At 48.4% G+C, this 23721-nt stretch overlaps 2 protein-coding genes across 2 annotated transcripts in view; one reads left to right on the plus strand and one right to left on the minus strand.

Annotated features, from left to right (window-relative positions):
• The window catches only part of LOC119956100 (uncharacterized protein C10orf105-like), a 33513-nt gene extending 16868 nt beyond the window's left edge, over positions 1-16645 (plus strand). Inside the window, exon 2 of the mRNA XM_038782960.1 lies at positions 15408-16645. Within this exon, the coding sequence (XP_038638888.1) occupies positions 15410-15832 (423 nt within the window). The 5' untranslated portion in view covers positions 15408-15409 and the 3' untranslated portion in view covers positions 15833-16645. The remainder of the gene's footprint in view (positions 1-15407) is intronic.
• cdh23 (cadherin-related 23) overlaps positions 1-23721 on the minus strand; it is a 285383-nt gene that overhangs the window by 211960 nt on the left and 49702 nt on the right. The gene's annotated exons all lie outside the window — the stretch shown is intronic.

A 23721-nucleotide genomic window follows, 5' to 3' on the forward strand; every position in this document is an offset into this window, starting at 1 on the left:
GAGGTCTTGAACAAGTACTTTTCTTCAGTATTTACAAACAAGAGGGGCCATATTGTTGGAGAGGACAGTGTGAAACAGACTGATAAGCTCGAGGAGATACTTGTCAGGAAGGAAGATGTGTTGCGCATTTTGAAAAACTTTAGGATAGACAAGTCCCCGGGCCTGACGGGATATATCCAAGGATTCTATGGGAAGCAAGAAATGAAATTGCAGAGCCGTTGGCAATGATCTTTTCGTCCTCGCTGTCAACAGGGGTGGCACCAGAGGATTGGAGAGTGGCGAATGTCGTGCCCCTGTTCAAAAAAGGGAATAGGGATAACCCTGGGAATTACAGGCCAGTTAGTCTTACTTCGGTGGTAGGCAAAGTAATGGAAAGGGTACTGAGGGATATGATTTCTGAGCATCTGGAAAGGCACTGCTTGATTAGGGATAGTCAGCACGGATTTGAGAGGGGTAGGTCTTGCCTTACAAGTCTTATTGACTTCTTTGAGGAGGTGACCAAGCATGTGGATGAAGGTAAAGCAGTGGATGTAGTGTACATGGATTTTAGTAAGGCATTTGATAAGGTTCCCCATTGTAGGCTTGTGCAGAAAGTAAGGAGGCATGGGATAGTGGGAAATTTGGCCAGTTGGATAACAAACTGGCTAACCGATAGAAGACAGAGAGTGGTGGTGGATGGCAAATATTCAGACTGGAGCCCAGTTATCAGTGGCGTACCGCAGGGATCAGTTCTGGGTCCTCTGCTGTTTGTGATTTTCATTAACGACTTGGTTGAGGGAGTTGAAGGGTAGGGTCAGTAAATTTGCAGATGATACGAAGATTGGTGGAGTTGTGGATAGTGAGGAGGGCTGTTGTCGGCTTCAAACAGACGTAGATAGAATGCAGAGCTGGGCTGAGAAGTGGCAGATGGAGTTTAACCCTGACAAGTGTGAGGTTGTCCATTTTGGAAGGACAAATATGAATGCGGAATACAGGGTTAATGGTAGGGTTCTTGGCAATGTGGAGGAGCAGAGAGATCTTGGGGTCTATGTTCATAGATCTTTGAAAGTTGCCACTCAAGTGGATAGAGCTGTGAAGAAGGCCTATCGTGTGCTAGTGTTCATTTGCAGAGGGATTGCATTTAAGAGCCGTGAGGTGATGATGCAGCTGTACAAAACCTTGGTCAGGCCACATTTGGAGTAATGTGTGCAGTTCTGGTCACCTCATTTTAGGAAGGATGTGGAAGCTTTGGAAAAGGTGCAAAGGAGATTTACCAGGATGTTGCCTGGAATGGAGAGTAGGTCTTACGAGGAAAGGTTGAGGGTGCTAGGCCTTTTCTCATTAGAACGGAGAAGGATGAGGGGCGACTTGATAGAGGTTTATAAGATTATTAGGGGAATAGATAGAGTAGACAGTCAGAGACTTTTTCCCCGGGTGGAACACACCATTACAAGGGGACATAAATTTAAGATAAATGGTGGAAGATATAGAGGGGATGTCAGAGGTAGGTTCTTTACCCAGAGAGTAGTGGGGGCATGGAATGCACTGCCTGTGGAAGTAGTTGAGTCGGAAACGTTAGGGACCTTCAAGCGGCTATTGGATAGGTACATGGATTAGGGTAAAATAATGGAGTGTAGGTTAACTTCTTAAGGGCAGCACGGTAGCATTGTGGATAGCACAATTGCTTCACAGCTCCAAGGTCCCAAGTTCGATTTCGGCTTGGGTCACTGTGCGGAGTCTGCACATCCTCCCCGTGACTGCGTGGGTTTCCTCCGGGTGCTCCGGTTTCCTCCCACAGTCCAAAGATGTGCAGGTTGGGTGGATTGGCCATGATAAATTGTCCAAAATTCTATGATTAACCTAGGACAAAAGTTCGGCGCAACATCTTGGGCCGAAGGGCCTGTTCTGTGCTGTATTTCTCTATCTCTACCAACTGAACTCCATCAAAACTATTTATTTCTTCATTTTATTTGATGGCTGGGCCAACATTTGTTGTCCATCCCTAATTGCCCTTGAACTGAGATGTTTACGCAACCATTTCAGAGGACACGTAGGCCAGATCGGGTAAGGACGGCAGATCTCTCTCCTTGAAGGACATTAGATGGGCTTCACGACAATCAATGATAGTTTCATGGTCATCGTTACGGACACTAGATTTTTTGAATATTCCAGATTCATTAACTGAATTCAAATTCCACCCACTGCTTTGGTGGGATTTGAGGCCACGTCCTCAGACCATTCACCTGGGCCTCTGGAACACTCGTTCAGCCACATTGCCACTATGCTGCTGCCGCCTCGCCCTCAGGAGAGATACATTACAGGCGACAGATACAGTATTATCCATTTCACACTACTGACCCAAGTCAAAAGTAACCCACTCAAATCCTGGACGAGTAGATTTAGATTTATTGCCACGTGTAACGAGGTACAGTGAAAGGTATTGTTCTGCGTACAGTCCAGGCAGATCGCTCCATCCATGAAAAAAACTTAGGACATATGATAAATACACAATGTAAAGACACAGACATCGGGTAAAGTATAATGAATATGTGATAATGAAGTGCGGCCTCAGGCTGAAATACTCGGTCAGCAATGACAAATACTTTTGAAGTTGAATCACAGATGCTGTGAAGCTAGTTTGATAGAGCGCGACTATTTTTCTCACCGGTTATCAGAACTGGGAGATACTATACATGGACAGTACATGTACACACACGTGTGTGCACACATGCATGCATGTGCATATGCATACATAGATAGACTCGCACGCACATGTACGCATGTGCGCACCCACGCATGCACACACCCACACATGCACACATAGACACAACCGAGAAGAAATAGAATGAATTGTGAAATGAAAGAGATGATTAAATGGCCGAAGTGATTAATGAAAATCCCAACACAAATTTCACTCCAGCCGCCCAGCCGATCCACAACATTCTAAAACAAAAAGTCAATTTCCCCCACCTCCCAATGATAACGAATCCTTTGAAATAATCCCCGATCTGGATCTGCACCTTCACCAAAAGCTCATCAGTTCTTTATGGGCGGTACCCTGTCTGCCTACCGAGTTTCACTGAATTCCATCCATTAGTTTGAGTTAAATTGGGCTGGATTCTCCACCGCCCCCATGCGGCAGCTGGAATTGCCATCGGGCAGAGATAACGGCTAATGCAAAATCTGGCAGTTCGGACGCCATGCTCCGGGAGTCCCTCGCTGGCCGTTCCGACGCCATGCTCCGGTCCCTCGCTGGCCGTTCCGACGCCATGCTCCGGGAGTCCCTCGCTGGCCGTTCCGACGCCATGCTCCGGGAGTCCCTCGCTGGCCGTTCCGACGCCATGCTCCGGTCCCTCGCTGGCCGTTCCGACGCCATGCTCCGGTCCCTCGCTGGCCGTTCCGACGCCATGCTCCGGGAGTCCCTCGCTGGCGCCGTTAGTGAAGTTCATGCCCTGAGCTGACGGGCCCAGGCAAAACCATACTTGGCATGGATTTGAATGTCAATTAGCAGATTGAACACAATATTTGCCACCCCTTCAGGCAGGAGTCGTACGGGTACGAACAGGTGCATGTATTTACAAGTGGGGAGAGGGCACCATGGCTGTTGGGGGGGGCGGCGGGCGAGAAACTCTCGAAACTTGCCCGGCTTGCTTGGGGGTAGCTGCCTGGGCCTCAGGGAGTAGCGGAGAATGGCTTGGTGCCAGGTCTGTGGACTCGGGGTGTCCCCCTCGGGATTGGGGTGGCCTGGCTCAGACCCCCATTGCTGCAGTTTGCGATTAAAAGGCATCCCTTTCAGTACAGGTTCCAGGCCCCTAGCTGTTCACACTGCTGACTGCTCACTGTGTCCTGTAAATGTTCACGGAGCCTCTGGTCATGTGGGAGCCCACCCAGGACCAACTCTAGAAACGCTCATACCCCAGAAGTATCAACATGGGGATGGGCTTGGCCAAGGTCAGTCACTGGCCCACCAGGCGTTGGCACCACTCAGAAGCATAGCTCCATGCAGAGGAACCAGATTAACAGAAATCACCCCAAACAAAAGGCACCGACACCCTCCCTGGCACACTGCCCCTCTCAAAACCTCACCAGTGACACTCTCAGCTGGGTCCACTCCCTGAGGACCATGAGCTGCCGCTGATGCCGTTCATCCTGCCCCCGTCCAGGAAACCGGACCAGCTGCCTGTCACACCCAGGTCCCACATCGCACTGCAGCTAAGCTCCCAGACACGCACACCTCCCTCGCTCACCCCCCTCCCCCTCCGCTGTAGGACCAGCCTGTTCACGAACCTCTTAGCATGGAGCTGACTGGCAGCACACCAATGACTGCCCCCCACCTGTGGCTCACTTGGCACTGTACTGAGGTACTGAGGAGGACACCCATTCCCGGTGGCCGTCAAAGTGATGGTCACCCTGAACCTTTGTGCCTCTGGTTCATTCCAGTGCGCGTGGGGACCTGTGTGGGATCTCGCAAACATTTGCACACAGGTGCATCGTGCTGTGGCGGATGCCGAATGCGCCCGGGCATCGGACATCACCTTCAATCTGGACCAGGCTCACCAGGACGCACGGCCTAAGGAGGTCACTCACCTTCTTCGGCATTGCCGGTCCTCCTGGTGAGGCTGGCCTCATCCACCACCTCCCAGGCGGGCGGGCAGGAGGTCTGTGGCCCACCCCGGGGAAGAGGGTGTGCCCCCTCTCCTCAAGGACACGAGCAGCAGATCCACTTCAGGGCTGGTTCTTATAAGCAGCTCCAGCTTGGCAGGTCAACCAAAACTCCGCTCCCCAGCGAATCAGACGCCAACAGGGATGGGGACTGCTTCCAGTTCACATCGGCCGAGTGCTGGCTCATTTGCAGGTCTCTGAAATTTGGATCAAATAGCGCCCCGCCCAAGCATTATCGCAAATAGCACGCGAATCAGTTCCGGCGGGAATACTTTGTCTCCCAAGCGGAGAATCCAGCCTAAGTGTTTACAAACAAACAGACAAACAAAGTGGCAAAAACATCATGTCCACCCACCGTCAGTGACAGGAATTAATCAACAGGATAAATTGGAGAAATGTGCCTGCATTTATCATGGCTTGGGGAGTGATGACTGGGAGTTTTGGAAGGGTGCAAGTTGTTTTCTGATAATCTTAACATTTCCATCAAAGATGAAAACGTTCCCCCTGGATAGTCTGACATTGAGCACCAAAACACAAGTAAATAAATCCAGCAGAACCCGAGTATTAAAGATAACAGAGGAACAAGGAAGCGGATTCAGTCTGACCTTGACACTCGGGCCTGTATTTCATCGCAGTTAGCTATCGGGAGGATCTGATGGGTTGACCATTAATCACCGACTGACATACCTCACAAAGCTGTGGTGTTGGTTAAGTGACAGAAAATGTGTGATGAAAAGCTGAGAGATTTGATTAACATCACACTAGTAAGCTGACCTGATAATTCATGTCAGTTATGGTCAATTCCAGGAATGGTTATAAATCAATGTCTTTGCTGTTGGTCATGTATTCTGCTTACATTGCACATTGATGACTCTCTCCTTGGCTTATTGAATCTATGCAAATGACCACCACAGGCCCGTGTGGGCTCCAGTGTGGCCAAACCTTAAAGGACAGATAACAAACCCATTCCAAGTCCTGTGTCCGTGATACTCCAAATTGTCACCAGTACCTATAGCAGATCGCCCGGGGACTGAACCTACTCTGATTTTCTGCCCAGATTCCTTGAGAACCTACTCACTCACTTGAACGCCGTGATTTTGATTCCCTAGAGCTTCACATGCCATGCTCGGCCCTGGCTGTTAAGAGGTTGATTCATAAGCAGCAGCACAACACTCTGTACAATTACTGATCGCGGAGCCTGAAGAAGAAATGCTGACCTAAGACACCAAGGAGAACTTTTGTTCTTCCTTCCAGGAGAGTATCCGGTGTGTTAATGCATCTGGGTCTGATGAGCTTCCACGTCCCACCTGAAAGGGGCTGTTTAGCACAGGGCTAAATCGCTGGTTTTGAAAGCAGACCAAGGCAGACCAGCAGCACGGTTCAATTCCCGTACCAGCCTCCCCGAACAGGCGCCGGAATGTGGCGACTAGGGGCTTTTCACAGTAACTTCATTTGAAGCCTACTTGTGACAATAAGTGATTTTCATTTCATTTCAAAGCCGACAACAGGTGTGGAGCTCCCACAATACAATTCTGCAGTGCCAACCTAGATTCGGTGCTTTCAAGGCTGGAACGTGGCTCGACTCGACATCCCGAGTCAAGAAACAGCGTCTCCCACTAAACGAAAGATGTATTTACATTGCGCCTCTCAGGACTCGCGGAAATCCTGAAGTGGATTGGGACATGTGGCAAAGGAAGTGCCGTCACGGTTGTAGGGCACGAAATGCGGCGGCTCACTTGCGCACAGGAAGATCGCACAAGCAGCAATGTGATAACGATACAATGACGATGGCTGAAAGACAAATATTGGCCAGGGCACCTTTGAGAATACCCCTACTCTTCCTCCAAATAGTAGCCTTGCAATCCTTCGCATTTACCCCAGGGGGCAGACTGTGCCTCAATTTACTTTCTCTTCCGAAACACAGCACTTCCGACAGTGCGGTCGGTGCTGGATTGTCAGCCTAGAGCGTAGATGTGGCTCAGGGGCGAGAGAGCCAACACTGAGCAAAGGCCAACACTCCGAATAAGTTGAGGTGTTGAGGAAGAGATGAGAACGGCTCACGTTTAGCACAAATTAGGAAAATTACATAAATAGCTTCCCCACAGCCCCGATTCCTCCATCTGCTTGCTTCTCAAGCAGCCACAAAAACCCATCAGCAAACTCGCCAAAGAACGTCAGGGAATAATCTCCTGAGCGAGTTCGGAGGTGACCAACATTGATCAGCAAGCATCCATGCACATGTTGAGCTACACATTAATGCAACATTAAATTCCACTGCTGAGCTGCTGATTACTGCACCGTGAAAATAAAATCTCATCTGACATTAAAAAAATAAATCCTTTGACATTTTATCATGACAGTTTTGAACTGACTGCTCTGAAAGCTTTTGCCAGCCACATGTAGTGACAGGCTTGCTGAGCTGGTCATAAACAGCGTTTCGTACGGGGTTTCAAAAATCTTACGCCAAGCTACATAGGCAGCCTGGGTAATGTGCCACGGAATATCGGATAACAAATCCCCCGATGTCAAAAATAACAAACGCTCCTGGGCAAAAAGGTAACGCAAACTTCAATTGATCTGGTGATTAAAGCTCAAACACAGACGTCTTTTTTCCATTTATATGCAGGGACCGGAGAAGCCGGGATAAAAGCAAATACTGTGGATGCTGGAGAATGGAGATAGAAATAGAAATAGAGAAATACAGCACAGAACAGGCCCTTCGGCCCACGATGTTGTGCCGAACTTTTGTCCTAGGTTAATCATAGAATTTTGGACACGAAGGGCAATTTATCATGGCCAATCCACCCAACCTGCACATCTTTGGACTGTGGGAGGAAACCGGAGTACCCGGAGGAAACCCACGCGCACACGGGGAGGATGTACAGACTCCACACAGACAGTCACCCAAGTCGAAATCGAACTTGGGACCCTGGAGCTGTGAAGCAATTGGGCTATCCACAATGCTACCGTGCTGCCCTTAAGAAGAAATTAATCTACACTCCATTATTCTACCCTAATCCATGTACCTATCCAATAGCCGCTTGAAGGTCCCTAACGTTTCCGACTCAACTACTTCCACAGGCAGTGCATTCCATGCCCCCACTACTCTCTGGGTAAAGAACCTACCTCTGACATCCCCTCTATATCTTCCACCATTTACCTTAAATTTATGTCCCCTTGTAATGGTTTGTTCCACCCGGGGAAAAGTCTCTGGCTGTCTACTCTATCTATTCCCCTAATCATCTTATAAACCTCTATCAAGTTGCCCCTCATCCTTCTCCGTTCTAATGAGAAAAGGCCTAGCACCCTCAACCTTTCCTCGTAAGACCTACACTCCATTCCAGGCAACATCCTGGTAAATCTCCTTTGCACCTTTTCCAAAGCTTCCACATCCTTCCTAAAATGAGGTGACCAGAACTGCACACAGTACTCCAAATGTGGCCTGACCAAGGTTTTGTACAGCTGCATCACGACTCACGACTCTTAAATTCAATCCCTCTGCTAATGAACGCTAGCACACCATAGGCCTTCTTCACAGCTCTATCCACTTGAGTGGCAACTTTCAAAGATCTATGAACATAGACCCCAAGATCTCTCTGCTCCTCTACATTGCCAAGAACCCTACCGTTAACCCTGTATTCCACATTCATATTTGTCCTTCCAAAATGGACAACCTCACACTTGTCAGGGTTAAACTCCATCTGCCACTTCTCAGCCCAGCTCTGCATCCTATCTGTCTCTTTGCAGCTGACGCAGGATACCGTGCAAAGTCCACATAGACAGCCACCCAAGGTCGGAATTGAACCCGGGTCCCCAGTGCCGTAAGACTGCAGTGCTAACCACTGTGCCATCGTGCTTGCACCCATTGGGACAGCTCGAAACAATTTTCCAACCGCAACAACAATTTAGACTGCATAAGAGTGCGCTGACTGGTTGGCATGTGGACTCTGATTGGTGGAGGTGTTAACATGGCACGTGCAGCATGGAACAGTTAACTGCCAACATTGTTCAAATACAAACTGGGTTGGTCAACACCGATTGGTCAAGGCATTACCCTAGAGAATGAACCAGGGAATGAATGTTCCCCAAGCTTTGGTTTAGTTGAAAAGGGCAAAATGTGTGGATATGTTCACACTGTCAGAAAAGGACAGGCCACTGTGTGTGAATATATGTGATTTATGGAATATGTAAGTGAGCTATACGGCCAGTCCAGCTTAGAATCTTAAATTGGTATTCAGTATAACTCTTAGCCCAATCAGGATTGTTTAGCAGATGGTTTCCAATTCATTTTTCAAACCACACACCAAATGATCTCCAATTGTGTCATCTAACAAGTTGCTAAATTCGCAAAAAGTAACAAACTGCTCAATATTTTCCCTTTATAAAGGATTCCTTTGCTGAAATAGAAATCTCGCCACAATAATTAACATTTTTGATGTCTTCTATTATTTGAACATATTCTTCTTACGTCTTACCCCTGGGTTTCTCAGGCTGAACGAAGTTCGTTAACAAATTGAAAGTTTCACTTCCTATTTAATATCTTTCCGAACATGATTTCCAGTTCTCTGAATCTTCATCAAATGAGCCCATCGTGCCAAAATTCCCTGCCGTTTTCCTGGTATCGGAATGGACTCCCAACTTCCCTTAAATTATTGGTCTACTTGAGTCACCAATTTCTCACATCTTTAACTCGCATTGTAAGTGTGAGAATCTTTTGTTCACTCTCCCCCTCCTCTTACTGTAGTGTACGTGACGAGCACTGGAGCCTGACTCCTCGAGGTGCCGGTTTCAAATCGGTACAGGCTCTTCCTTTGAATTTTTTGCCCCAAAAACCTGACTGGTTCCAATTACCAAGTGTGATTTCCGATCTTCTGGTAATCTGCTGGTCGACTGACCTGTTGATGGTGTTTCCCTGTTTTACATCAACCTCTAAGTTCGGCAACTTCTCTCTTTCTTCTGAAATTTTTCTTTTTTCCTTTCTGATCCGTTCCTCGTCGCCAGTTTGCTTTTTTTTTTAATAAACTGTTGCATCTTTGGACTAACAGTACAAAAGAAAACGATTGCAGATGCATGTGGGTTGAATGTATGATCATCAGAGGGTCATTGGATAGGTGCGCTGTGGACAAGGGTGGGTACTAGATTTCGGGAAGAAGCCATCGAAGTAGCCGATAACGTCACTCCTGCCACGTGACTCGGTTCTTAAAGAGACATCGTACACAATTACAATAGCCCACATATATGACAACCCCTTGGCCAATGCAGTTTGAACCTTATAGATATGAACTCTGTTATTGATCCTTGACAGTTTCGCAATGCCTCAGATTGGCAAAGAGAGATCTTAGTTTTCAGTCTCATCTGGACAGTACATTCAAATGTTGTTCTCCATTCTGATGCACACAATATTACACAATCAGTGTTCTGAAATGGTGCATTGATTCAAATTTCTAAACCCTTTTCATGTCATGCGCGGCAGAGGTCTCAGGCTGGCTCAGCTGGTTGCATTTTGGGTTACAAGGTGGTGGATTCACGCCCCACCCCAAGATTCAAGGGTACAGGCCAACACTCTAATGTAGCATTGACAGATAGCTGCATTATCAGGCGTCCTTCAGAGGAGATGTTTAACCAAAACTCATCGGGGCAGCATGGTGGCACAGTGTTAGCACTGCTGCCTCATGGCACCGAGGTCCCAGGTTCGATCCCGGCTCTGGGTCACTGTCCGTGTGGAGTTTGCACATTCTCCCCGTGTTTGCGTGGGTTTCACCCCCACAACACAAAGATGTGTTGGGCAGCACGGTAGTATTGTGGATAGCACAATTGCTTCACAGCTCCAGGGTCCCAGGTTCGATTCCCGGCTTGGGTCACTGTCTGTGCGGAGTCTGCACGTCCTCCCCGTGTGTGCGTGGGTTTCCTCCGGGTGCTCCGGTTTCCTCCCACAGTCCAAAGATGTGCAGGTTAGGTGGATTGGCCACGATAAATTGCCCTTAGTGTCCAAAATTGCCCTTAGTTTTGGGTGGGGTTACTGGGTTATGGGGATAGGGTGGCGGTGTTGACCTCGGGTAGGGTGCTCTTTCCAAGAGCCGGTGCAGACTCTTTTTTTTTAAAATAATTTTTATTAAGATTTTCACAAAATATAAACAACAAAACAATATTAACAAAACAACCATGGAAAAAACCCAAGAACAACACCCACCCAACTACTAAAGCAACTGCAAACAAAAGAAAAAAAAACAAACAACAGTGAAAGAGATAACACCCACCAAATCCACAAACCCATCTACACAGTTCTCCCTCCCACCGATCCAAACCCCCCCCCCCGGGTTGCTGCTGCTGCCGGCCTATTTCCCTACCGTTCCGCCAGGAAGTCCAGGAAAGGCTGCCACCGCCTAAAGAACCCTTGTACTGATCCTCTTAGGGCAAATTTCACCTTCTCCAATTTAATGAACCCCGCCATATCATTGATCCAGGCCTCCACGCTTGGGGGCCTCGCATCCTTCCATTGGAGCAAGATCCTCCGCCGGGCTACTAGGGACGCAAAGGCCAGAACACCGGCCTCTATCGCCTCCTGCACTCCCGGCTCCACTGCAACCCCAAAAATTGTGAGTCCCCAGCCTGGCTCGACCCTGGATCCCACCACCCTCGACACCGTCCTTGCTACCGCCCTCCAAAACTCCCCCAGCCCAAAACATATGGGTGTGGTCCACTGGGCTCCCCGAGCACCTCGCACACCTGTCTTTGCCCCCGAAAAACCTACTCATCCTCGTCCCAGTCATGTGGGCCCTATGCAGCACCTTGAACTGTATGAGGCTAAGCCTCGCACAGGAAGAGGAGGAATTCACTCTCTCCAGGGCATCCGCCCACGTCCCCTCCTCAATCTCCTCACCCAGCTCCTCTTCCCATTTACCCTTCAGTTCCTCCACCGAGGCCTCGTCTACCTCCTGCATTACCCGGTATATGTCCAAAATCCTCCCTCCTCCAACCCACACCCCCGAGAGCACCCTGTCCCGTACCCCACGTGGGGGCAGCAAGGGGAACCCCTCCACCTGCCGCCTGGCAAACGCCCTAACCTGCATGTACCTAAACATGTTCCCCGGGGGAGCCCAAACTTCCCTTCTAACTCCCCCAAGCTCGCGAACCTCCCCTCCACAAACAGGTCCCTCAACCTCCTAACCCCTACCCTGTGCCAGCCCAGAAATCCACCAACAATGCTCCCTGGGACAAACCGATGGCTCCCCCGTATCGGGGCCTCCATCGAGCCCCCCACGTCTCCCTATGCCGTCTCCATTGCCCCCAAATTTTTAGGGTAGCCGCCACCACCGGGCTCGTGGTATACCTCGTTGGAGGGAGCGGCAACGGCGCCGTTACCAGCGCCTCCAGGCTCGTTCCCACACAGGATGCCATCTCCATCCTCTTCCATGCTGCCCCTTCCCCGTCCATTACCCACTCACGCACCATCGCTGAGTTGGCAGCCCAGTAGTACCCACAGAGGTTGGGCAGCGCCAGCCCCCCCTATCCCTGCCCCGTTCCAAGAACACTCTTCTCACCCTCGGAGTCCCATGCGCCCACACAAATCCCGTGATACTCCTGTTGACCCTCCTAAAAATGGCCTTTGGGATAAGGATGGGGAGGTACTGGAACAGGAACAAAAATCTCGGGAGCACCGTCATCTTAATGGACTGCACCCTCCCCGCCAGTGACAGCGGTAACATATCCCACCTTTTGAACTCCTCCTCCATCTGCTCCACCAACCTTGTGAGGTTGAGCTTGTGCAGGGCCCCCCAGCTCCCAGCCACCTGGACTCCTAGTACCTGAAGCTCTTCCCTGCCTGCTTCAGTGGGAGTCTACCAATCCCCTCCTCCTGATCCCCAGGGTGCACCATGAACAACTCGCTCTTGCCCAGGTTCAGCTTATACCCAGAGAAGCCCCCGAATTCACTAAGAATCCTCATCATCTCCGGCATCCCCCCCACCGGATCCGCCACATACAGCAACAGGTCGTCCACGTACAGCGACACTCTATGCTCCTCCCCACCCCAGGCTCCTCCAGTTCCCTGACTCCCTCAACGCCATGGCCAGGGGCTCAATTGCCAACGCAAAGAGCAAGGGAGGGGACAGGGGACACCCCTGTCTCGTCCCCCGGTACAGCCGAAAGTACTCCGACCTCCTATTCGTGGCTACACTCGCCATCGGGGCCTCATGAAGCAACCTCACCCAACGGACAAACCCCTCCCCAAACCCAAACCTCTCCAACACCTCCCACAGATACCCCCACTCAACCCTATCAAAGGCCTTTTCCGCATCTAATGCCACCACTATCTCCGCCTCCCCTTCCATAGCCGGCATCATAATAACGTTGAGGAGCCTTCGTACGTTTGTATTCAACTGCCTTCCCTTCACAAACCCCGTCTGGTCCTCGTGAATGACCCCCGGCACACAATCCTCTATTCTTGTGGCTAAGATTTTTGCCAGCAGCTTGGCGTCTACATTTAGCAGCGAGATCGGCCTATATGACCCACACGGCAGAGGGTCCTTGTCCCGCTTCAGGTTCAAGGAAATCAGCGCCCGTGACATAGTTGGGGGCAAAGCCCCCCCCTCCCTTGCCTCGTTAAAGGTCCGGACCAACAGGGCGTCCCAACAAGTCTGCATACCTTTTATAAAATTCAGCCGGAAACCTATCTGGCCCCGGCGCCTTCCCCGACTGCATGCTCCCTTATCCCTTTAACCAACTCCTCCAGCTCAATCAGCGCCCCCAGTCCCTCCACCTGCCCCTCCTCCACCCTCGGAAATCGCAGCTTGTCCAAGAAGCGCCCCATTCCACCCCCCTCCACCGGTGATTCAGACAGGTACAGTTCCCCATAGAAGTCCCTGAAGGCCCCAATAACATCTACCCGCCTCCGCACCACCTTCCCAGCTCTATCCTTCACTCCCCCAATCTCCCTGGCCGCATCCTGCTTTCGGAGCTGGTGTGCCAGCATCCTACTCGCCTTCTCCCCATATTCATACACCGTCCCCGTGCTTTCCTCCACTGAGATTCCGCCTTTCTGGTAGGCAATAGGTCGAACCTGGCCTGAAGGCTACACCGCTCCCCCAGCAATCCCTCCTCCGGAGCCTCCGCATATCTCCTATCCACCCTCACCATCTCCCCTATCAGTCTCTCCCTCTGCTCCCCCCTCTCCCTATGGGTTCGGATGGAAATCAACTCCCCTCTAGTCACCGCCTTCAATGCCTCCCAGACCGTCCCCACTCGGACCTTCCCATTATCGTTGGCCTCAAGGTACCTCTCAATACACCCCCGAACCCTCTCGGCCACCTCCTCATCTGCCAGTAGCCCCACCTCCAAGCACCAGAGTGGACGTTGGTCCCTCTTCTCCCCCAGCCCGAGGTCCACCCAGTGCGGGGCATGATCTGAAATGGCGATGGCAGAGTATTCCACATCCTCCACCCCCGAAACCAGCCCCCTGCTCAGGACAAAAAAAATCAATCCTCGAATAGGCCTTATGCATGTGGGAGAAAAACGAGTACTCCCTGGCCCTTGGCCTCGCAAACCTCCAGGATCCACCCCTCCCACCTGATCCATAAATCCCCTCAACACCTTAGCCGCCGCTGGCTTCCTACCCGACCGGGACTTGGATCGATCCAATGGGGGATCCAGCACCGTGTTGAAGTCCCCCCCCCCTCCCCATGATCAGGCCCCCCACCTCCAGGTCCGGAATGCGGCCCAACATACGCCGCATAAACCCCGCATCGTCCCAATTTGGGGCGTAAACATTCACCAACACCACCCGCTCCCCCTGCAGCTTACCGCTCCCCATCACATACCTCCCGCCACTGTCAGCCACCACCCTCAACGCCTCAAACGATACCCCCTTTCCCACCAGGATCGCCACCCCCCGATTCTTCTCATCCAGCCCTGAATGAAATACTTGGCCCACCCATCCCTTCCTGAGCCGAACCTGGTCCGCCACTCTCAGGTGTGTCTCTTGGAGCATGGCCACATCTGCCTTCAGCCCCTTCAAGTGCGCAAACACACGGGCCCGTTTGACCGGCCCATTCAGCCCCCTCACGTTCCAGGTTATCAGCCGGATCAGAGGGCTTCCTGCCCCCCTCCCCTGCCGATTAGCCATAACCCATCCCCTGCCCACCACTGGCCAGCGTCCCCCGCTCAGCCAGTTCCCCACGGCGGGAGCCGGTGCAGACTCGATAGGCCGAATGGCCTCCTTCTGCACTGTAAATTCTATGATAATCTATGATTAATCGAGGACAAAGGTTCGGTACAGCATCGTGGGCCGAAGGGCCTGTTCTGTGCTGTATATTTCTATGTTCTATATTCTATGTGCAGTGTCGGTGAAATAGCCACGCTAAATTGTCCCTTAATTGGAAAAAATGAATTGGGTACTCTAAAATTATTTAAAAAAACAAGATCCCATCTCGCAGAATGATTGAAAAGACGACAGAATTCAGTGGGGTTGAGATCACGGGGTTGAAGAGCTTTCTGCGCCATGGGAATATCAAAACTGATGGGCAGAGAGAGAGATCTGGTTCATCAATCTGGTCCACTAAATGGGCTGGAGCATCATGGCTTGACACTTCCTTACCCACTCTCTCCCTACCACCCCATACCTCATGGTTCGGTAACGTGCTCTTCTTCACAAAAATATGAAGTTTGAGCTCAAATGGGTTGAATCGCCTTTTCCAACCCTCGTCTGTTCTCAATTAGCAACAGTAAAAAATAATGGTATTAACTTATCTTTCTTTAAACTCAACAAACAGGAATGATGAATTCGGAGGCCAAGAATGGGACCATTACAATGCCGAATATTACTGAGCTGCTCGTGACAACCACAGAAACTTTGCAGAGAACTGATCTATCGATTCAAAAGGGAGACCCTATGCCAACCATCATAGCCTTGATATGCATCTTCCTTCTCTTGGCGACATGCGTGAGCTTTGTAGCCTTGTGTAATCCTGCAGGTCTGGATGCTTCCCGCTATGGTCCCTATGAGTGTATGCCGTATCATATGGAGGACTCCAGCGAGCCCCGGTTGAAACTGTGGAAGCGTTTGGGCTCCCTGAGACAGTCGATAAACAGCTTCAGGCGGAATCGATCCCTCCCTCCGCCTCCTCAAACGGTTACAAGTCGCCGCCATCAGGTGGAACAGAATGATTCAGACCTCACAGAGTCAACAAAAATGTAAAGATCCAGTGAGTTTAAAGTTTGCAGCTAGACTTGCATGGTACAACGAAGCCAGTGAGTAGAGGTAACTACTGCTGCAATCAACACTCCAGGAACCAACAAAGGCAAGTTCCCAGTTGTAACGAGGAGTCAAAGATCATACTTCATAACGCTGAACAGACTGAAATTTGTGCAGTGGTCAACATAAACGAGGAAAACACGCTGAACTCCAAAGACTGAGGTCCCGACTAGCCTTCAAGCTAGACGGCAATAAGATAAAGGACACAAGGACACTGCTTGGAGAGTATTCCAGCTCACTTCAATATTGAATCATAACCTCATTACAAAACTCCCAAGTACATTGCATTGTATCATCCATGTCTATCCCCGGCCTCCACCACCCTGCTCTACTCATTCAGCCTGACAGCACATGCTGCCCAATATCACAGCCTGGAATATCGTGTGCAGTGTTGGGGTCCTTCTCTGAGGAAGGATGTTTTGGCTAAAGAGGGAGTGCAGTGAAGGTTTACCAGGCTGATTCCTGGGATGGCGGGACTGACAGAGAAGGAGGGATTGAATTGGTTAGGATTGTATTTGCTGGAGTTTAAAAGAATGAGGGGGAATATCTCATGTATGTACTGTCCAGATGAGAGATATGAGAGAGAAGCCTATAAAATTCTAAGAGGGCTAAACAGGTAGATCCAGGGAGGATGTTCCTGATGGTGGGGGAGACTAGAACTGTCATAATATACACCAGTATATTATGGTGCAGACACACACACTGATTGACACACAGCAAGACCAATCAACACACACAACACCGCAGCCAATCACCAGTTAGAGCACACTCACTGCAAAGACAGAGGGCACTAGTTTTCCCGCTCATTCGGGATGCAGCCTCGAAGAAGGACAGAGCTCGCAGCTTGCAGCACAGATCTTCACCATGTGCTGAGTGCATAGACTGGTTAGGATAGGCATAGGTCTGTAGTTTAATCTAACATAGTGTCGACTCACAGTGAAAGTATGTTCAACAGTTTCTAGCTTAATAAAATAGTGTTGTACTATTTCAAGTGTTGGTAGCCTGTATGTGTTACTGCTGAGGTAAACGCAGTCTCCACAGATCCAGAGTACCCAACACATCAAGAACCAGGGGTCACAGTTGAAGAATATGGGGTAAACCATTCAGGACTGCGATGAGGAGAAATATCTTCACCACAGAGATTGGAGTTATCTGTGGAATTCTCCACTACAAAAAGTAGTTGAGCTCAAAACATTGCATGTTTTCAAGAGGAATTAAATATAATTCTTAGGGCTACCGGGATCAAAGAATATGGGGAGATTCCATATCCCGGCTTGAGTCACTGTCTGTGCGGAGTCTGCACGTTCTCCCCGTGTCTGCGTGGGTTTGCTCCGGGCACTTTGGTTTCCTCTCACAAATCCCGAAAGATGTGCTGTTAGGTAATTTGGACATTCTGAATTCTCCCTCAGTGTATCCAAACAGGCGCCGGAAAGTGGCGACTAGGGGCTTTTCACAGTAACTTCATTGCAGTGTTAATGCAAGCCTACTTGTGACAATAAAGATTATTCTTATTACAATAGTATAAATCCTGCAATAATAATTCAACGGACCATTTCCATTCACCCAGCACCATGGGTGCAGGAGCATATTGCAGAGACAGTGAGCAGAGAGATTCTTTGTGGGGGGGGGGGGAGGTTTCAGGGAGATTGCTGAAGGCGCAGTTGAAGAGGTCAACTTTGCGCAGGATATTGAAGCAGGCGAGATATGGAAAGTGGAGTGCATTAGCGAGAGAGTTGCAGCGTGCTGGTAGGAGGGGGATTGATAACTGAAGGGTTCGATCTCCGAGACAAACGGCAATGAGGAAAGTTATTTCGTGGCTATCTTTGAGGCGCACTCTGCCTTGCACCTTGAATTGAAATAATTCCATATCCTGAAAGTCCAACGCGCGGGGGAAATATAAATGAAAACGTGTAATCTCAGCTGACAAAACAACAAAAGGCACCTTCAGCAATTTTAAATGGCAGTGGAAATTGTTCTCTCTTAACAAAGTTGAAACGGCGAAAGTGAATTTGATCATTGATAAGAGTTCTGTGAAATGGACTCCCATCAAAAGTGGCTAATCCTTGTCCTTCCAAGAGAAGCTGGATGAATATCTGTAGAGTGACGAGGTAGAAGGCTCTAATTATAGATATTTGGAAAGGCTACTGATGTTTTTAAGCACTTTCTATGAATTGACTCGGGCAGGATATTCAGGCAGTTGATATGGATGAGCAGCAGGGCTCCTTTGTTATGTTCTTGTTGCTTACCAATCAGAGATTTAGGAAACGCCCAAGGCACAATTTTTTTTCTTGGGTATCTGCTGTGGCAAGTCTCGCTTTCTCTCAAAAAAATCAGCACAGAAATCCCAAATTTCATTACTGGGGTGGTGGGGGGTGGAGGGGGGGGGGGGGGAGGGGGGGGGGAGGGGGGGGGGTGTGTCAAGAGCGCCAAGAATCAATTTGAATAGCTTCACACTCTTGGTGAGAAGCTAAACTAAAGGGAAAGAAAGCTGAAGAACGCTCAAGGGCTGTATTTCCAAGCTTGAAATCCCTTCCAGCGAAATTCTCTCCGGGAGTGCTGGATTAGTGAATGTGTGCTTGGGCGTAGAACCTGGACTAACCCTGTTGTCTATCTGTCAATTTTTTTCCATTGAAGTCAAGAGGAGGGATGTATAATGAGCAGGGGATTTGTTATTGCGCATGATATACTATCACACAGAGTCAAGATCTACTTCTCTGCTTTAAATTTAACATACCAGAACAATACAACTATGCAGCAAATATTACCTGCCACTGTGCCTGCTTGTTTTTCGCAGCATCCTCTGCACCATGTGTTTAAATTAGTTTAAAGGAATGCAACTAAAACCCAGCTTGGCTCAATCAAATTCATCCACCTCAGCAATAAGCAGCTACCTACTCCCAGGTACAGTCTCTGCATGCAGGCTTGTTTACTGAATGTGGTACATTCTCTGCATGCAGGCTTGTTTACTGAATGTGGTACATTCTCTGCATGCAGGCTTGTTTACTGAATGTGGTACATTCTCTGCATGCAGGCTTGTTTACTGAATGTGGTACATTCTCTGCATGCAGGCTTGTTTACTGAATGTGGTACATTCTCTGCATGCAGGCTTGTTTACTGAATGTGGTACATTCTCTGCATGCAGGCTTGTTTACTGAATGTGGTACATTCTCTGCATGCAGGCTTGTTTACTGAATGTGGTACATTCTCTGCATGCAGGCTTGTTTACTGAATGTGGTACATTCTCTGCATGCAGGCTTGTTTACTGAATGTGGTACATTCTCTGCATGCAGGCTTGTTTACTGAATGTGGTACATTCAGATCATTCTTTAGACATTTACATGTCACACTTCCGTGACACCTAGCACTCGTACGAAGTCAGATCAGCTTTTTACTGGTGAAAACTTGAACAGAACATTCGTAAACATGAAGCTTCTTCCCCCAAGACTGGGCTCAGTGTTGGATATTACGAGGAGTGAATGAATCACACTGGTTAATCATAGGGAGTTTCCAAAAAACATTGAAATGAAATGAATGAATGAAATGATAATCGCTTATTGTCACAAGGGGCTTCAAATGAAGTTACTGTGAAAAGCCCCTAGTCGCCACATTCCAGCGCCTGTTCGGGGAGGCTGTTATGGGAATTGAACCGTGCTGCTGGCCTGCCTTGGTCTGCTTTCAAAGCCAGCGATTTAGCCCTGTGCTAAACAGCCCCTAAGCAACATTAAGGCCACGATAGCTATGTATATACATACATATATTAAAAAAATAGAAAGTCCCCAAGATGCTTTTGAGCACTTTACTCTTAGAATTAGAATGCCACTCGTGTATCTGGTGATTAGTTTGTTGATGATTATTTAAGGACAGGTTTGATTCCCGGCTTGGGTCACTGTCTGTGCGGAGTCTGCACGTTCTCCCCGTGTCTGCGGGGGTTTCCTCCGGGTTTCCTCCCACAAGTCCCGAAAGACATGCTATTAGGTAATTTGAACATTCTGAATTCTCCCTCCGCGTACCTGAACAGGTGCCGGAATGTGGCGAGTAGGGGTTTTTCAGAGCAACTTCATTGCAGTGTTAATGTAAGCCTACTTGTGACAATAAAGATTATTATTAGAAGTAGAAACCTCTTGGCAATGCACACCCTATCAAACTCTCCCTCAATTCAACAGCACCCCCTTCGCTAAAGAGACAAGCTCCAGCCTGTTCAAAGGGTTTGGCAAGTTACAGTCACAAGGGAAACCTACTGTTAGAGACACAAGGTGCTGATAGGCGAGTGGTCCACCAGCACCTGGCAAGACGGGGTGTGTTTGTTGAAGGGTTAACCCTGTCTTTTCTCTTTGCAGACATTGTGCATTTCTCCAGCGCGTGACTTTGTTTTTAAGAATTCCAGGGCTCAGTAATTTTTTTAAAAATACACAAAGCCCTGCTGTTCATATCAGTGAAAGCACAGCACCTGACCCAGAATCAAACCAAAATACTTAACACTGGAAAAATAACGACAGCACAACAGAGCCAGCAGTCAGTCAGAATAAACAGATGATAGTTTTGCTTTGATCCGAGTTTCGAACATTTCTGGTCAAAACCGATGGGTAATATCTTAAAAACATTTACAGAAAAAAAAAATCCAAATTCCTGTCATAACTCGAGCATAAAGAGAGGCACAATTGCGGGAGCCAAAAAGTGACACAGAAATCGATGGTAAAATTAAAAGCTAGGAAGGGTAGCCGGTGAAGTGACAGGCAGTAGAAATTATTTAACTGCGTCCAATTGAACATGAATTTATTCTCAGGCTGTCAAACGTCGAGGGTGTGCAAATTAATAGCACTCACTGCACAAAGAATGAAGTGAATGAAAGACTTCAACTGTAAATATGCGCACGCTAGATTTAATTAGCTGGAAGAGCTCCCCCGTCATGTCATAAAGGATAATTTAACACTTGACAAATTGTCGTTTTAAAGTTGGGCAGGTTTTACTGTAACTATGTCGAGTACTTGGTGTTTTAATTACTTATAATCCATAAATAAAAGTAGCAGCTTACATTTATATAGTACCCACAATCCACAGCAGTCTGCAGCCAATCAAGTACTTCTGAATTTCAGCCGCTGTTGTAATGTGGGGAATGCAGCAACCAGGAGGCGCACAGCCCGTGGGCACTAACAAGATGAAACCTTCCCTGCTCTTTTTGTTTTGAATCTGGGTTCTTTTGTGTTCACTTGAGGGGGTAAATGGGGCCTTGGCTTGGCATCTTATTGCCAGCACCTCCAACTGTGCAGCACTCCCTCAGTACTGCACTGAAGTGTCAGCCTGGAATATGTGCTCAAAAATCTCTCGAGCGGTACGTCAACCTCCCTATCCTTTGACTCGGAGGAGAGAGACTACCATTGACTCCAGGTTGACATTTAACAGCAGGTACAATATCACAAGAGGCCCAAAAGTTACTGGTCAGTGAGCACAGGGTGTTCAACTAGAGGAATGACGCAAGAGCAGAGGAAGGATCAGCATAATTATATTGAAAGCAGTGCAATGTGAGGATTGGGGGCAATTGTAATTGTGGCAATAGCGTGATGCCAGAATGGTCACTGAACCATAGAAATCACGACAGTGCAGAAGGAGGCCGTTCGACCCTTCAAGTCTGCACTGACCCTCAGAGAGCACCCCACTTAGCCCAATCCCCTGCCTCTATCCCCATGACCTAACCTGTGCACACCTGGACACTAAGGGGCAATTTAGCACAGCCACTCCTCCTAACCTGTGCATCTTTAGACTGTGGGAGGAAACCGGAGCTCCCGGAGTAAACTCACACAGGTTCGGGGCCCGAGGCCGGAATTGAACGCAGGTCCCTGGCGCTGTGAGGCAGCAGTGCTAACCACTGTGCCACCATGCCGCCCTTAAATTCCATCTCTGGCCAGGTTTTTGGTGACCATCTTCTTTTTTTGGTGATGTCTTTTCCCACGTGCCTCTTGGGACAACTATCCCACATTTTAAAAAAGGGGTTATTGAGATTCAAAATCGTTGAAAAAGCAAATATTTTCATATGGATTTATTTATTCAATAGTGGTGACTGATTTAAATACTTCAGGGGCAAAAGGTTTGTAGAATGCAATTCAGCATTGTAACTGGACAGAGTTTCATACCAAGTTGTTGACATGGCAAATGGGAGGACAACTGCATCCGATCTGTAACTCAACACTGAGGCTAACCGCAAAGGAAACTCAAATGGAATGGAGCTGGTAAAGCTGTTGGTGATTTGCTGCTGTGCCTGGGATTTTGAAGGATAATGGGATGACTTTAAGAATAAAGATGCCCCAGAAGATTTGAAATTCTAGGAAAGAACCCAAGGAGGCTCGGAACAAAGAGTTGCTTGCCCCGTGAATGCTGACTGATGCTTCCGTAATCCAACATGTGTGACCTTGATGTCACGATCTCTTCAATTCCTAATACAATTGGACTCATGTCTAACACACCAAGCCTTTGTCCAGTTCCTTAGCCAAGAATAAATGCTCAATAGACATTCCACACATCTGCTGTCCTTTACGAATAGGAGCAGCTATTCAGCCCTTTAAACCTGTTTGACTATTCAGTCAGATAATTGCTGATGCTTTACTTCAATTGCCTGTTCCGACACTATCCCCATATATCTTAGAAATCGACTGGTCAGTTCTGAATTTGGAACCAGGAGACCATGTAACACCCTGATTGCTTTTCAGCCATTTCCTGCCGAGATTTTCTCAAAGTCAAGAGTTAAACAAAGGATGTAAAGCAATACAGTTCAGCCAAGCTCTACTACCTTCATGACCTTGGGGCCGCAGTTTGACTATTATTTAATGAGTTTCCAGGATCTTCTTTGCTCGCTTGTAAATTGATAGCAGTAAATGTGCACTTAAGTTACTTACAGCTTTACATTTTCTATATTTAGATCAATTTTGCCATAGGGTATACCAGTCTGGCAAAAGTTAGAGTAAGGAAACAATGCGGATGAATGGGTACGAGCGTTCTGCTCCACGTACCTTTGAGACATGCATCTTTACAGATGCTTCGAAAGCATTTTGCATTATTGACAAACCTCAATTAGTCTGGCCTGTGCTTTTAGCTGTCTGCCCAAATGACCATGGGTGACAAACCCAGGAGTGAGTAAACCTGCCTGCTGCAATGTATTGGGTAAACAACATACAGGAGAAATGCACAAGGATTGCTGAAGCTACGTTTAAGGCGGAAGCTTCATCAGTTTTTAAACTACAGGTCACGGGTAGCCAAGGACAGTGATTTGGCAATGTTTACAATGGTCTGGTTGCAAAAATTCACCCATTGCTGTCATTGTTAATTGTTGCATAAAATAGAAAAATCTACTGGAGGCAGAGAATGTCAACTTATTAGCTGAAGTTACATCATTTACTTAAGGAAACAGCCCTCCAATGTATTGCACTGCTGAGTTTATCACTTAATTATGCTCGTTATACATCTCTCCTGATTATTGAGAGAAGGCAAAAAGGAGAAAGTTGTTACTGAGGTGTAATGAGGCAACTTAAAATGTCAGAGCAGTTAAGGCCATGGGCCAGGTGCTGGGAAATGGGATCAGTGTAGATTGAGAGTTGTTCTCTTTTTTTCAGTCCAGGCTTGATGGGCCGAAGGGCCTCGCCTGCGATGTCTGATTCTATGGGAGGTCAATCCAATAGCACTCAACCCATGCCATCTCCAAATGTTAAAATGAACCACAATTCCCCCTTCAAAACACAATCTTACCCCGACACCATGCTCTGGGAGAACTAAAACAGAAAATCGTGATTAAGTAGTGGACACGAAAGCTGTTGGCAACCAGGAACACGAATCGAAAGTTGGTG

This window comes from Scyliorhinus canicula, chromosome 22, assembly GCF_902713615.1.
Source record: "Scyliorhinus canicula chromosome 22, sScyCan1.1, whole genome shotgun sequence".
Classification (NCBI taxonomy): Eukaryota; Metazoa; Chordata; class Chondrichthyes; order Carcharhiniformes; family Scyliorhinidae; genus Scyliorhinus; species Scyliorhinus canicula.